This window comes from Cherax quadricarinatus, chromosome 66, assembly GCF_038502225.1.
Source record: "Cherax quadricarinatus isolate ZL_2023a chromosome 66, ASM3850222v1, whole genome shotgun sequence".
Classification (NCBI taxonomy): Eukaryota; Metazoa; Arthropoda; class Malacostraca; order Decapoda; family Parastacidae; genus Cherax; species Cherax quadricarinatus.
Genome location: NC_091357.1, coordinates 22,604,214 through 22,620,601, shown reverse-complemented (window position 1 = coordinate 22,620,601; position 16,388 = coordinate 22,604,214). Strand labels below are relative to the sequence as shown.

Sequence of the window (16,388 nt, the reverse complement as noted above, 5' to 3'; positions counted from 1 at the left end):
GACGGGCTGTGGTTCATACTATGGTTTACGTGCGGCCAGCAGCAACAGCCTGGTTGATCAGTCCCTGATCCACAACGAGGCCTGGTCATGGACCGGGCCGAGAGGGGCGTTGAGCCCCAAACACCCTCCAGGTAAGTTATTCTATGACCTTTAGCAGAAGACATTAGTCATTTTCTCCTGACTAATTTCCTGGCTGTGAGATCTTCCAGCTTGTGAAGCTCCAGGAAGGACACAATATCAGCAGGTCTTAGGAAACACACCAAGATATTTTCTAGCTTAATAACCCATACTAGTTTGGCGCTTCACATAAATATATAATAATCCAGAAAGAACATAAAAGGCACAATACCGTGACTGGAACAATACATAAATAACCCGTACATAGAGGAGAGAAGCTTACGATGTTTCAATCCTACTTGAGCCATTTACAAGTCAAACTAACACACGAAGGTGAGGGAGCAAGTATATATACTGGCTCCCTCACTCTTTTGTGTTAATATTATTAGAATAACAACAACAACAACAACAATAATAATAATAATAATAATAATAATAATAATAATAATAATAATAATAATAATATCTACTTATTACAAGTACATGTACAAGGTATACAGACCGTAGCTGACATCAATGACATACTACTATATAGAAAGTCCCTTGTTATGTTGAGCATTTCGGGCAAATTAGGTCGGTTTTGTCCCAGGATGCCACCCACACCAGTCCACTAACACCCAGGATGCCACCCACACCAGTCCACTAACACCCAGGATGCCACCCACACCAGTCCACTAACACCCAGGTATCCATTTTACTGATGGGTGAACATGGACAACCGGTGTAAGGAAACACGTCCAGTATTTCCACCCCTTCGCCGGGAATCGAACCCGGACCCCCATCTTGTGAAGCGAGAGCTTTTGCCACCACGGGGACCCTGAAAACCAGCGGAAGGCCTCGGTCAGATGACCAGAAGCTTCGGCTGTGGGTCATCATATGACTAAGACCCGCGTCAGGAAACTTCCAGTTTTCTGACAAACATTATACAATCTTTTGTATTAATGTGACTTGTAAATGGTCGAAGTTGGACCGAAACGTCGTTGTAAGTTCCTCCCATGTGCGGATTATTTGTGTATATTATAATCTAGTCACATTAAATCTGTGTGAAGTAACTTCCTGAGATGTAACATCCTGGTAAGTTATGTCCTTGGACCAGGTCTTTGGACCAGGTCAGAGGACCAGGTCCTTGGACCAGGTCACAGGACCAGGTCAGAGGACCAGGCCAGAGGACCAGGTCAGAGGACCAGGCCAGAGGACCAGGTCAGAGGACCAGGTCAGAGGACCAGGTCAGAGGACCAGGTCAGAGGACCTGGTCCCAGGATTAGTGATTATGGTGAGACTCACATTGTGGTTAAGTCTAGGAAGACTCCAGAACTGTCTTGCCACAGATACTGCGACTGAGGTTCCATCTTTGTCTATCAACCATTTTGAGTCAATACATTTGTCTCACACTTGGTCAGTTTTGGTTTTTGTGGTTTCCACCAAGTGTCTCAGTTTTTTTTAAGTCGGCGTGAATCACACGCAACCACATACTCAGCATTTTATCACTAATAAGCTAAAATCTCGGTAGTTTATTGTTGGTGTGAGTGAAGGAGCCGCTACTGCTATTGAAGAACACAGGTTATTGTTGGCACTCCGAGCTACATTTGCTTTCCGTGTAACTAGAATTTCAATTATAAGACAGTTCCTATCCTGATTTCAGCTGACTAACATATAACAGAGTTCTGTCTTCAATTCAATTCAATTCAATTCAAGTTTATTCTCTATACCTGAAGTTTACCTGGAGAGAGTTCCGGGGGTCAACGCCCCCGCGGCCCGGTCTGTGACCAGGCCTCCTGGTGGATCAGAGCCTGATCAACCAGGCTGTTACTGCTGGCTGCATGCAAACCAACGTGCGAGCCACAGCCCGGCTGGTCAGGAACCGACTTTAGGTGCTTGTCCAGTGCCAGCTTGAAGACTGCCAGGGGTCTGTTGGTAATCCCCCTTATGTATGCTGGGAGGCAGTTGAACAGTCTCGGGCCCCTGACACTTATTGTATGGTCTCTTAACGTGCTAGTGACACCCCTGCTTTTCATTGGGGGGATGTTGCATCGTCTGCCAAGTCTTTTGCTTTCGTAGTGAGTGATTTTCGTGTGCAAGTTCGGTACTAGTCCCTCTAGGATTTTCCAGGTGTATATAATCATGTATCTCTCCCGCCTGCGTTCCAGGGAATACAGGTTTAGGAACCTCAAGCGCTCCCAGTAAATGAGGTGTTTTATCTCCGTTATGCGCGCCGTGAAGGTTCTCTGTACATTTTCTAGGTCAGCAATTTCACCTGCCTTGAAAGGTGCTGTTAGTGTGCAGCAATATTACAGCCTAGATAGAACAAGCGACCTGAAGAGTGTCATCATGGGCTTGGCATCCCTAGTTTTGAAGGTTCTCATTATCCATCCTGTCATTTTTCTAGCAGATGCGATTGATACAATGTTATGGCCCTTGAAGGTGAGATCCTCCGACATGATCACTCCCAGGTCTTTGACGTTGGTGTTTCGCTCTATTTTGTGGCCAGAATTTGTTTTGTACTCTGATGAAGATTTAATTTCCTCGTGTTTACCATATCTGTGTAATTGAAATTTCTCATCGTTGAACTTCATATTGTTTTCTGCAGCCCACTGAATGATTTGGTTGATGTCCGCCTGGAGCCTTGCAGTGTCTGCAATGGAAGGCACTGTCATGCAGATTCGGGTGTCATCTGCAAAGGAAGACACGGTGCTGTGGCTGACATCCTTGTCTATGTCAGATATGAGGATGAGGAACAAGATGGGAGCGAGTACTGTGCCTTGTGGAACAGAGCTTTTCACCGTAGCTGCCTCGGACTTTACTCTGTTGACTACTACTCTCTGTGTTCTGTTAGTGAGGAAATTATAGATCCATCGACCGACTTTTCCTGTTATTCCTTTAGCACGCATTTTGTGCGCTATTACGCCATGGTCACACTTGTCGAAGGCTTTTGCAAAGTCTGTATATATTACATCTGCATTCTTTTTGTTTTCTAGTGCATCTAGGACCTTGTCGTAGTGATCCAATAGTTGAGACAGACAGGAGCGACCTGTTCTAAACCCATGTTGCCCTGGGTTGTGTAACTGATGGGTTTCTAGATGGGTGGTGATCTTGCTTCTTAGGACCCTTTCAAAGATTTTTATGATATGGGATGTTAGTGCTATCGGTCTGTAGTTCTTTGCTGTTGCTGTACTGCCCCCTTTGTGGAGTGGGGCTATGTCTGTTGTTTTTAGTAACTGTGGGACGACCCCCGTGTCCATGCTCCCTCTCCATAGGATGGTAAAGGCTCGTGATAGGGGCTTCTTGCAGTTCTTGATGAACACGGAGTTCCATGAGTCTGGCCCTGGGGCAGAGTGCATGGGTATGTCATTTATCGCCTGTTCGAAGTCATTTGGCGTCAGGATAACATCGGATAGGCTTGTGTTAACCAAATTCTGTGGCTCTCTCATAAAAAATTAATTTTGATCTTCGACTCTCAGTCTGGTTAGCGGCTTGCTAAAAACTGAGTCATATTGGGACTTGAGTAGCTCACTCATTTCCTTGCTGTCATCTGTGTAGGACCCATCTTGTTTAAGTAGGGGCCCAATACTGGACGTTGTTCTCGACTTTGATTTGGCATAGGAGAAGAAATACTTTGGGTTTCTTTCTATTTCATTTATGGCTTTTAGTTATTCCCGCGATTCCTGACTCCTATAAGATTCCTTTAGCTTAAGTTCGATGCTTGCTATTTCTCTGACCAGTGTCTCCCTACGCATTTCAGGGTTACAATGTGGGGTTTACAGGTTTTGGGTATTGTGTGGTTTACATGTTATAAAATACTAATTACAGAGGGGGCCACTAGGACACCTAGCATGGCTAGGCATTTCGGGCAAACTTAGATTAATTCTTAACGTTAAATCCTTACAGATTATGGGTGTACAGGTATAAAGGTGCACCATAGTGGCCCAGGGGTACAAATATGGGAGTGTACCATAACGGTACAGTGTACAATGAGTTATCTTATTCTTTTGTAAATACGAGTGAAGAGATACTTCCAAAATCGGACATCACGTAATACTGTAAAGTCCTCCCCATGAACCACGTACCACGTACCAAAGAGGCACAGTGTACAGGAGTGGAAATGTTATCTCTGACCTTCGTTAAACCAACACAGAACTTTGTTTATGCAATCATTAAAGAGTGTTACAGAGATTTAGACTGATAACATTACCTCAACTTAGCTCAGCGAATCTAGCTGTTTGTTTATCTTGAGATAGCTCGATAACGTAATTTCTGAGAATCTTCAGAAGCTATTTAAATTAGCTATTTTCAAGCTGAATATTTAAATTATATATGTCTAGCTTGGTAGAGGATCCATTATAGACTCATGTGTTGTTGTTTAATCTTGTAGGTGTTTTAACATGTTTGTGGGGGATACCTGCCACCCTTCACTACCATACTTGTGGGGGATACCTGCCATCCTTCACTACCATACTTGTGGGGGATACCTGCCATCCTTCACTACCATACTTGTGGGGGATACCTGCCATCCTTCACTACCATACTTGTGGGGGATACCTGCCATCCTTCACTACCATACTTGTGGGGGATACCTGCCATCCTTCACTACCATACTTGTGGGGGATACCTGCCATCCTTCACTACCATACTTGTGGGGGATACCTGCCATCCTTCACTACCATACTTGTGGGGGATACCTGCCATCCTTCACTACCATACTTGGGGATACCTGCCATCCTTCACTACCATACTTGTGGGGGATACCTGCCATCCTTCACTACCATACTTGTGGGGGATACCTGCCATCCTTCACTACCATACTTGGGGATACCTGCTATCCTTCACTACCATACTTGTGGGGGATACCTGCCATCCTTCACTACCATACTTGTGGGGGATACCTGCCATCCTATATCACCATACTTGATGGTGATACCTGCCATCCTTTACTAGCATATTTGTGGGCAGTACCGGCCATCCTATACCACCATACTTGTAGACGATAGATATATGGATAGATATTATAATAACGGTTAAATATTCAGTTAGGGATGTGATGATTCATAATTATGTAACCAATGAGCTTAAACAATGGAAGCAGTGATGGATGACTCACTACTGTGACGTGGTAACTGTACTCACCTAGTTGTACTCACCTAGTTGTACTCACCTAGTTGTACTCACCTAGTTGTACTCACCTAGTTGTGGTTGCAGGGGTCGATTCACAGCTCCTGGCCCCGCCTCTTCATTGGCGGCTACTTGGTTACTCTTTCCGCTCCATGAGCTTTATCATACCTCTTCTTAAAGCTGTGTATGGATCCTGCCTCCACTACATCACTACCCAGACTATTCCACTTCCTGACAACTCTGTGATTCATCTGAGTCTTCAACTTTCAACTGTGACATCTTGTTGTTGTGTCCCATCTCTGGAACATCCTGTCTCTGTCCACTTTGTCGATTCCTCTCAGTATTTTATATGTCGTTATCATATTCCCCCTAACTTGTAACTTGTCATGATTGTGACCAGACCTACCTGGAGTTCATTACCTTTGTAAATTGTGAGTTCATTACCTTTGTAACTGTGAGTTCATTACCTTTGTAACTTGTTCAACTATCAAAACTTTGGAGTCCAGTCCCTGGACCCATTATGTACCTCTGTAATCCTTTGACTACCGCCCACAGGATGGGTATGTGGTGTATAATAAACATATTAAACTAAACAAACTCTCCTGTCTTCCAGAGTCGTCAGGTCGATTTCCCTTAACCTCTCCTCGTAGGACATACCCTTTAACTAAGGGACTAGTCTTGTTGCAAACCTTTGCACTTTCTCTAGTTTCCTCACATGCTTGGCTAGGTGAGGGTGTGGTGGTTGTGGTGACAGTACTATGTGGTAGTTGTGGTGACAGTACTGTGTGGTGGCTGTGGTGACAGTACTGTGGTGGTTGTGGTGACAGTACTGTGTGGTGGTTTTGGTGACAGTACTGTGTGGTGGTTGTGGTGACAGTACTGTGTGGTAGTGGGGTTGACAGCAGACTGCGTGGTAGTGGGGTTGTCAATAGACTGCGTGGTAGTGGGGTTGACAATAGACTGCGTGGTAGTGGGGTTGACAGTAGACTGCTTGATAGTGGGGTTGACAGTAGACTGAGTGGTAGTGGGGTTGACAGTAGACTGCTTGGTAGTGGGGTTGACAATAGACTGAGTGGTAGTGGGGTTGACAGTAGACTCTGTGGTATTGAAGTTGACAGTAGACTACGTGGTAGTGGGGTTGACAGTAGACTCTGTGGTAGTGGGTTTGACAATAGACCGTGTGGTAGTGGGGTTGACAGTAGACTCTGTGGTAGAGGGGTTGACAGTAGACTCTGTGGTAGAGGGGTTGACAGTAGATTGTGTGGTAGTGGGGTTGACAGTAGACTCTGTGGTAGTGGGGTTGACAGTAGACTGTGTGGTAGTGGGGTTGACAGTAGACTCTGTGGTAGAGGGGTTGACAGTAGACTGCGTGGTAGTGGGGTTGGCAGTAGACTCTGTGGTAGTGGAGTTGACAGTAGATTGTGTGGTAGTGGGGTTGACAGTAGACTGTGTGGTAGTGGGGTTGACAGTAGACTGTGTGGTACTGAAGTTGACAGTAGACTGTGTGGTAGTGGGGTTGACAGTAGACTGTGTGGTAGTGGGGTTGACAGTAGACTGTGTGGTAGTGGGGTTGACAGTAGACTGTGGTAGTGGGGCTGACAGTAGACTGTGTGGTAGTGGGGTTGACAGTAGACTGTGTGGTAGTGGGGTTGACAGTAGACTATGTGGAAGTGGGGTTGACAGTAGACTGCGTGGTAATGGGGCTGACAGTAGACTATGTGGTAGTGGGGTTGACAGTAGACTGTGTGGTAGTGGGGTTGACAGTAGACTATGTGGAAGTGGGGTTGACAGTAGACTGCGTGGTAATGGGGCTGACAGTAGACTATGTAGTAGTGGGGTTAACAATAGATTGCGTGGTAGTGGAGTTGACAGTAGACTATGTGGTAGTGGGGTTGACAGTAGACTGCGTGGTAGTGGGGTTGACAGTAGACTGCGTGGTAGTGGGGTTGGCAGTAGACTATGTGGTAGTGGGGTTGACAGTAGACTATGTGGTAGTGGGGTTGACAGTAGACTGTGTGGTAGTGGGGTTGACAGTAGACTGCGTGGTAGTGGGGCTGACAGTAGACTGTGTGGTAGTGGGGTTGACAGTAGACTGTGTGGTAGTGGGGTTGACAGTAGACTGCGTGGTAGTGAGGTTGACAGTAGACTAAGAGCAAAGAGTTGGTTAGTAAAGAACTAGTGAGGTCAAATATAACTCTGCTGTGATCTAGCCAAGATGCCAGCTCATACCAACACTTCCTCGTTCTGTACCATGGAAAAAAATTTCTGCTTAAAAAAATAACTATTCCTGCTGCTTGTGTAATGTACTGATTCATATAAAAAACATATTAAAAGAAACTAAATATTATTGCGGGCGGAAGAGATGTTTTGGCGGGGAGGGAGAAAAAGGTGGAGGAATTTGGCGGGAAAATCTTGTTTTCTAAATGTAGACACATTTTTTAATTTTCTTAAAAAGGTTAATTTGGCATGACATATTGACGTATTTAAGGCAGTTACCGATAATTGTGAATATTGGCATCATGTTTTAGCTAGTTTAGATAAATTAGAAATTGACTTGGTATAGAAACAGGAGTTCATTAAGAAATCTAAAAGATGTACACACAGATTCCGAGAGAATATTTTCAGTAAATTAAAGAAAAATGAAATAAAACCAGATATATTAGCGATATTTATTATTATTATTATTATTATTATTATTATTATTATTATTATTATTATTATTATTACAGGAGACCCTTACAAGAGTACTGGAACAACAATAAAGTTACTTTAGAAGACCCAAACAAGAGTACTGGAACAACAATAAAGTTACTTTAGAAGACCCAAACAAGAGTACTGGAACAACAATAAAGTTACTTTAGAAGACCCAAACAAGAGTACTGGAACAACAATAAAGTTACTTTAGAAGACCCAAACAAGAGTACTGGAACAACAATAAAGTTACTTTAGAAGACTCAAACAAGAGTACTGGAACAACAATAAAGTTACTTTAGAAGACTCAAACAAGAGTACTGGAACAACAATAAAGTTACTTTAGAAGACCCAAACAAGAGTACTGGAACAACAATAAAGCATCACTAGAAGCTGATACAAAGATGAACGGACTGCAAACTTCAACCATAAACAACACTGAGAGATAAAAGTCATGCATGGTAGAGAAGAGACATGGTAGAGAAGAGACATGGTAGAGAAGAGACATGGTAGAGAAGAGACATGGTAGAGAAGAGACATGGTAGAGAAGAGACATGGTAGAGAAGAGACATGGTATAGAAGAGACATGGCAGAGAAGAGACATGGTAGAGAAGAGACATGGTAGAGAAGAGACATGGTAGAGAAGAGACATGGTAGAGAAGAGACATGGTAGAGAAGAGACATGGTAGAGAAGAGACATGGTAGAGAAGAGACATGGTAGAGAAGAGACATGGTAGAGAAGAGACATGGTAGAGACATGGTAGAGAAGAGACATGGTAGAGAAGAGACATGGCAGAGACATGGCAGAGAAGAGACATGGCAGAGACATGGTAGAGAAGAGACATGGCAGAGACATGGTAGAGAAGAGACATGGTAGAGAAGAGACATGGTAGAAACATGGTAGAGAAGAGACATGGTAGAAACATGGTAGAGAAGAGACATGGTAGAAACATGGTAGAGAAGAGACATGGTAGAAACATGGTAGAGAAGAGACATGGCAGAGACATGGTAGAGAAGAGACATGGTAGAGAAGAGACATGGTAGAAACATGGTAGAGAAGAGACATGGTAGAGAAGAGACATGGCAGAGACATGGTAGAGAAGAGACATGGTAGAGAAGAGACATGGTAGAGAAGAGACATGGCAGAGACATGGTAGAGAAGAGACATGGCAGAGACATGGTAGAGAAGAGACATGGTAGAAACATGGTAGAGAAGAGACATGGCAGAGAAGAGACATGGCAGAGAAGAGACATGGTAGAGAAGAGACATGGTAGAGAAGAGACATGGCAGAGAAGAGACATGGCAGAGAAGAGACATGGCAGAGACATGGTAGAGAAGAGACATGGCAGAGAAGAGACATGGCAGAGAAGAGACATGGCAGAGAAGAGACATGGCAGAGAAGAGACATGGCAGAGAAGAGACATGGCAGAGAAGAGACATGGCAGAGAAGAGACATGGCAGAGACATGGCAGAGAAGAGACATGGTAGAGAAGAGACATGGTAGAGAAGAGACATGGTAGAGAAGAGACATGGTAGAGGAGAGACATGGTAGAGAAGAGACATGGTAGAGGAGAGACATGGTAGAGAAGAGACATGGTAGAGAAGAGACATGGTAGAGAAGAAACATGGTAGAGAAGAGACATGGTAGAGAAGAGACATGGTAGAGAAGAGACATGGCAGAGAAGAGACATGGTAGAGAAGAGACATGGCAGAGAAGAGACATGGTAGAGAAGAGACATGGTAGAGAAGAGACATGGTAGAGGAGAGACATGGTAGAGAAGAGACATGGTAGAGGAGAGACATGGTAGAGAAGAGACATGGTAGAGGAGAGACATGGTAGAGAAGAGACATGGTAGAGAAGAGACATGGTAGAGAAGAGACATGGTAGAGGAGAGACATGGTAGAGAAGAGACATGGTAGAGAAGAGACATGGTAGAGAAGAGACATGGCAGAGAAGAGACATGGTAGAGAAGAGACATGGTAGAGAAGAGACATGGTAGAGGAGAGACATGGTAGAGAAGAGACATGGTAGAGAAGAGACATGGTAGAGAAGAGACATGGTAGAAACATGGTAGAGAAGAGACATGGCAGAGAAGAGACATGGCAGAGACATGGTAGAGAAGAGACATGGTAGAGAAGAGACATGGCAGAGACATGGTAGAGACATGGTAGAGACATGGTAGAGAAGAGACATGGCAGAGACATGGTAGAGACATGGTAGAGACATGGTAGAGAAGAGACATGGCAGAGACATGGTAGAGACATGGTAGAGAAGATACATGGCAGAGACATGGTAGAGAAGATACATGGCAGAGACATGGTAGAGAAGAGACATGGCAGAGACATGGTAGAGAAGAGACATGGCAGAGACATGGTAGAGAAGAGACATGGCAGAGACATGGTAGAGAAGAGACATGGCAGAGACATGGTAGAGAAGAGACATGGCAGAGACATGGTAGAGAAGAGACATGGTAGAGAAGAGACATGGCAGAGACATGGTAGAGAAGAGACATGGTAGAGAAGAGACATGGCAGAGACATGGTAGAGAAGAGACATGGTAGAAACATGGGGGGACAAAAACTAGTGGACACATTGGTAGATAACTTCCTAATAATATCTTTGTTTTACCAGTACATGTACAAGGTATACAGACTATAACTGACATCAATGACACACTACTATATAGAAAGTCGCTTGTTATGCAGAGCATTTAGAGCAAATTAGGTGAGTTTTGTCACAGGATGCGACCCACACCAGTCCACTAACACCGAAGTGTTTTATGGAACCACGTCCTAATATTTTTCAGCCGTACTGGGGAATCGATCCCCGGACGTCAGTGTGTGAGCTGAGTGCGCTACCAATTGAGCTACGGGACACCTAACTGAATATGTTTAGACCTCTGTTACCAGTGTCCAGGCCGGGCCCAGAGTTAGGTCTAGCCACTACTGGAACCAACTTTATCAGTAGGATTTTTAAAAGATCGTCGCCATCGTTGTGCACCTGAACGAAGTCATCAGTGATGGAATGCTGCCTGGAGTCATTAACCGCACACCACTACTGAATATTAAGACAACAGTCACCAGTCTTGCACCAACCTCCTTCACTCCAACCATACACCCAATGGTACCTCCACTTTTACACCAACAATGGTACCTCCACTTTTACACCAACACTGGTACCTCCACTTTTACACCAACACTGGTACCTTCACTTTTACACCAACAATGGTACCTCCACTTTTACACCAACAATGGTACCTCCACTTTTACACCAACAACGGTACCTCCACTTTTTCACCAACAATGGTACCTCCACTTTTTCACCAACAGTGGTACCTCCACTTTTACACCAACAGTGGTACCTCCACTTTTACACCAACAATGGTACCCTCACTTTTACACCAACAATGGTATCTCCACTTTTACACCAACACTGGTACCTCCACTTTTACACCAACAATGGTACCTCCACTTTTACACCAACAATGGTACCTCCACTTTTACACCAACAATGGTACCCTCACTTTTACACCAACAATGGTACCTCCACTTTTACACCAACAATGGTATCTCCACTTTTACACCAACAATGGTACCCTCATTTTTACACCAACAATGGTACCTTCACTTTTAGTGTAACTGATGGGTTTCTAGATGCGTGGTGATCTTGCTTCTTAGGACCCTTTCAAAGATTTTTATGATATGGGATGTTAGTGCTATTGGTCTGTAGTTCTTTGCTGTTGCTTTACTGCCCCCTTTGTGGAGTGGGGCTATGTCTGTTGTTTTTAGTAACTGTGGGACGACCCCCGTGTCCATGCTCCCTCTCCATAGGATGGAAAAGGCTCGTGATAGGGGCTTCTTGCAGTTCTTGATGAACACAGAGTTCCATGAGTCTGGCCCTGGGGCAGAGTGCATGGGCATGTCATTTATCGCCTGTTCGAAGTCATTTGGCGTCAGGATAACATCGGATAGGCTTGTGTTAATCAAATTTTGTGGCTCTCTCATAAAAAATTCATTTTGATCTTCGACTCTCAGTCTGGTTAGCGGCTTGCTAAAAACTGAGTCATATTGGGACTTGAGTAGCTCACTCATTTCCTTGTTGTCATCTGTGTAGGACCCATCTTGTTTAAGTAGGGGCCCAATACTGGACGTTGTTCTCGATTTTGATTTGGCATAGGAGAAGAAATACTTTGGGTTTCTTTCGATTTCATTTATGGCTTTTAGTTCTTCCCGCGATTCCTGACTCCTAAAGGATTCTTTTAGCTTAAGTTCGATGCTTGCTATTTCTCTGACCAGTGTCTCCCTACGCATTTCAGATATACTGACCTCTTTTAGCCGCTCTGTTATTCTTTTCCGTCGCCTGTAAAGGGAGCGCCTGTCTCTTTCTGTTTTACATCTACTCCTCCTTTTTCTTAGAGGAATAAGCCTTGTGCATACATCGAGTGCTACCGAGTTAATCTGTTCTAGGCATAAGTTGGGGTCTGTGTTGCTTAGTATATCTTCCCAGCTTATATCGGTTAGGACTTGGTTTACTTGGTCCCACTTTATGTTTTTGTTATTGAAGTTGAATTTGGTGAATGCTCCCTCGTGACTAATCTCATTATGTCGGTCTGGGGCTCCGCGCATACATGACTGAATCTCAATTATGTTGTGATCTGAGTATATTGTTTTTGATATGGTGATATTTCTTATCAGATCATCATTGTTAGTGAAGATGAGGTCTAGTGTATTCTCCAGTCTAGTAGGCTCTATTATTTGCTGGTTTAAATTGAATTTTGTGCAGAGATTTAAAAGCTCGCGTGAGTGTGAGTTTTCATCAGAGCTGCCTCCTGGGGTTATTACTGCAACAATATTATTTGCTATATTCCTCCATTTTAGGTGCCTTAAGTTGAAATCCCCCAGAAGCAAGATGTTGGGTGCAGGAGCTGGAAGGTTTTCCAGACAGTGGTCAATTTTTAACAGCTGTTCCTGGAATTGCTGGGATGTTGCATCCGGAGGCTTGTAGACTATCACAATGACTAGGTTTTGGTTCTCGACCTTTACTGCTAAAACTTCCACTACATCATTTGAGGCATTTAGCAGTTCTGTGCAAACAAGTGACTCTGCAATGTACAGGCCAACCCCCCCCTTTTGCCTGTTCACTCTGTCACATCTGTATAGGTTGTAACCTGGGATCCATATTTCATTGTCCAAGTGATCCTTTATGTGGGTCTCAGTGAAAGCCGCGAACATTGCCTTTGCCTCTGCAAGCAGTCCACGGATGAAAGGTATTTTGTTGTTTGTTGCTGGCTTTAGACCCTGTATATTTGCAAAGAAGAATGTTATCGGACTGGTGGTATTGTTGGTACTGGGGGGGGATTTTTTTTCCGGCATTAGTATCTGTATCTGTTGGTTTGGAGTGGAGGCCATCGACTGTTAGACAGGTGTGCGTCGCAGCCTGAGGAGCATCATTAACCTAAGTTACGGAAATACTGTGCATGACCAGGAACTTTGTATATAGTATGTTATCCATCTTACTGGCCCGGTGGCCTGGTGGCTAAAGCTCCCGCTTCACACACGGAGGGCCCGGGTTCGATTCCCGGCGGGTGGAAACATTTCGACACGTTTCCTTACACCTGTTGTCCTGTTCACCTAGCAGCAAATAGGTACCTGGGTGTTAGTCGACTGGTGTGGGTCGCATCCTGGGGGACAAGATTAAGGACCCCAATGGAAATAAGTTAGACAGTCCTCGATGACGCACTGACTTTCTTGGGTTATCCTGGGTGGCTAACCCTCCGGGGTTAAAAATCCGAACGAAATCTTATCTCTTATCTCTTAACGTTGTCTTGCGTGTTTCTGCACTTCCACTTGCACTGGAAGTGCTATTTGATCCCATTCGTGATCTTCCAGTGACAAATTCAATACGTTTAGGACTTAAAGATAGATCTCAGTAGTACATTATATTTACTAAGTGTTGGGCTGTTTAAGGAGGGTGAACACTTCAAGAAATAGGTTAGTCTAGACTGAGTTAGATACCTTGTGAGGAGATACAGGGCGTCATGGGCATCTAGGATGAACCAGCACGGATGGACTTTAGTATTCAGCCAGAGTGAAGACGAAACTGTGAGTGTCATACGAAGAGTCAATGTAAGAGAGGCGTTATCATGAAGACAGGAACTGTGTAACCTTGTGCTCACTTCCTGAGCCCCCATATTGCTGTGCATGTGTAAGTGACCACTTCTACCACCACCTCCCACTCTACCACTGCTACCACTACCACCAGTACTTACTGCCTCCATCACCACCACCAGCCACCACCACTCACCACCACCACGACACACATGACCACTCTACCACTGCTACCACTACCACCAGTACTTACTACCTCCATCACCACCACCAACCACCACCACTCACCACCACCACGACACACATGACAATGTCAGATGTTCGGCATCTCTAGATCCCTCTGACTGACGACACATCTGTTAACGCAGTGAAGAAAACACACATAGTGCATTGTGTGTGCAACATATGTTGCAGGTTGCATTAATAGTGATGGTGGGAGTACTTGGTGGTGTCGAGAGAGAGGTGAGAGTCTTTCAGACATATTTATTAAAACTGTAAGTACGTTATAATGAGACATACTAGGGAAGGTAACCAATACGTTAATTAACGTAATGGGATGGAATAATAACTGGTATTTTGTTGTTGTTATTGTTGATTGAAGGGAGAGTAAGAGAGGTTTAAAACAGTGTTATGTTGGACTACGTACGGCCAACAGTAACAGCCTGGTTGATCAGGCCGTGATCCACTGGGAGGCCTGGTCGTGGACCTGGCCGCGGGGGCGTTGATCCCCGGAATATCCTCCAGATAGACTCCAGTAGTTGCAGACGTCGCGACGCCATACACCAATAAAATATGGTATAAACCTTGGTAATAAATACCGACAAGTTGGTTTAGAAAGACACGTAAGCAAACACTATGACATATTTATTAGAAAACGTTTCGGTCCTGGGACCTTGATCACTTCTAACATACAGAGGTATGTTAGAAGTGATCAAGGTCCCAGGACCGAAACGTTTTCTAATAAATATGTCGTAGTGTTTGCTTACGTGTCTTTCTAAACCACCAATAAAATATACCATGACAGGACTTATAGAATTGCCATGTAGAAATATTTTCCAGTGGAAGGAAACACGCCTAAAAATATATTGGATTACAAAAAACATACCCGATTTTTTTTTTGTATTAGAGGAAACATGGCTCTTCGTGTTATTTTATTGCGGGAAACATACGTAAAACATTGAGACTAGAGGAGAACGTTTAATATGTGGATAACGTCATTTGTGCTTCATATGTTTATAGATATATGGTTGAGAACTCGCCGAGTTTCTGGCCCGCAGCCAACTTATGATTGGCTGGAGTTCAGCCAATAACATGTGCTTTTAAAACTAGTTCTGAATTCTGATTGGCCGATGTCATAAAGTTATTCAAGGTGTGGAGGGGAATGAGATGAATAAGACACATGTACAACACCTGTCTATATTATGACGACGTTTAGTCAATCTGTGGAGCTTGAAATGCAATGCAGAGATTATGACCGTAGAGAGTGGAAGATGAGGCAACCAGTCCCTCAGTCTTGATAGATGTTCAGTCTACAAGCATGTCTATGTCGGTCTAAAGCAAAGGCACGAGAATGAAGGCTTATATACAGGAGCCAGAGGAGAGGTGCAGCAGTTGAAGACAGTGTCACAAGTGGACAGGAACGTTGGGGGCCCAGTCCCTGGACCCATTATGTACCTCTGTAATCGTTTGACTACCGCCCACAGGATGGGTATGGAGTGCATAATAAAGATATAAAACTAACTCACTAGTGGAAGCAGGTCATGCCCAGACTTGGGGCAGAGGTTAGCAATAAGGATACAGAATATATCCTCTGTACCAGGATTCCACAACGTTACTGTGGCAGTGACTCAGATATCTGTACACTGTTTGAGATGGCTCATCAGTGTACAGCACCAGCGACACTCATCTACCTACGATATATACCTGGAATATACCTAGAGTATACCTGGAGGGAGTTTCAGGGGTCAACGCCCCCGCGGCCTGGTTAGTGTCCAGGCCTCGTGGTGGATCAGGGCCCGATCGACCAGTCTGTTACTGCTGGCTGCAAGCAAACCGACGTACGAACTACAACCCTGTTTGTCGGGAACTGACTATGTATCTGTTCACCAATTGCAGTAGATCACATCTTGTCCACTCTGGGAGGGAATGATAAAGCAGTGAAAAATTTGCACATATGGGTGAACCAAGTGCATCCTTCCCTTGAGTCATCCAGGAGGACGACAACACAGCTTCCCTTCGAGTTATCCAGGAGGACAACAATACAACTTCCCTTGAGTCATCCAGGAGGACAACAATACAACTTCCCTTGAGTCATCCAGGAGGACAACAATACACAACTTCTCTTGAGTCATCCAGGAGGACAACAA

At 44.3% G+C, this 16,388-nt stretch overlaps 2 protein-coding genes across 3 annotated transcripts in view; both read right to left on the bottom strand.

Moving 5' to 3' along the window:
- Window positions 1–16,388, bottom strand: part of LOC138854674 (piggyBac transposable element-derived protein 2-like) — a 185,706-nt gene that overhangs the window by 77,819 nt on the left and 91,499 nt on the right. The window lies entirely within an intron of this gene.
- Window positions 1–16,388, bottom strand: part of LOC128704031 (streptococcal hemagglutinin) — a 94,932-nt gene that overhangs the window by 75,199 nt on the left and 3,345 nt on the right. Inside the window, exon 1 of one of the 2 annotated variants that reach the window (XM_070099244.1) lies at window positions 13,930–14,120. The exons of the other annotated variant lie outside the window; for it this stretch is intronic. Coding sequence (XP_069955345.1) covers window positions 13,930–14,117 — 188 coding nt within the window. The 5' untranslated portion in view covers window positions 14,118–14,120. Of the gene's footprint in view, window positions 1–13,929; window positions 14,121–16,388 lie in introns of those variants that run through there. 2 annotated transcript variants of the gene reach the window in all.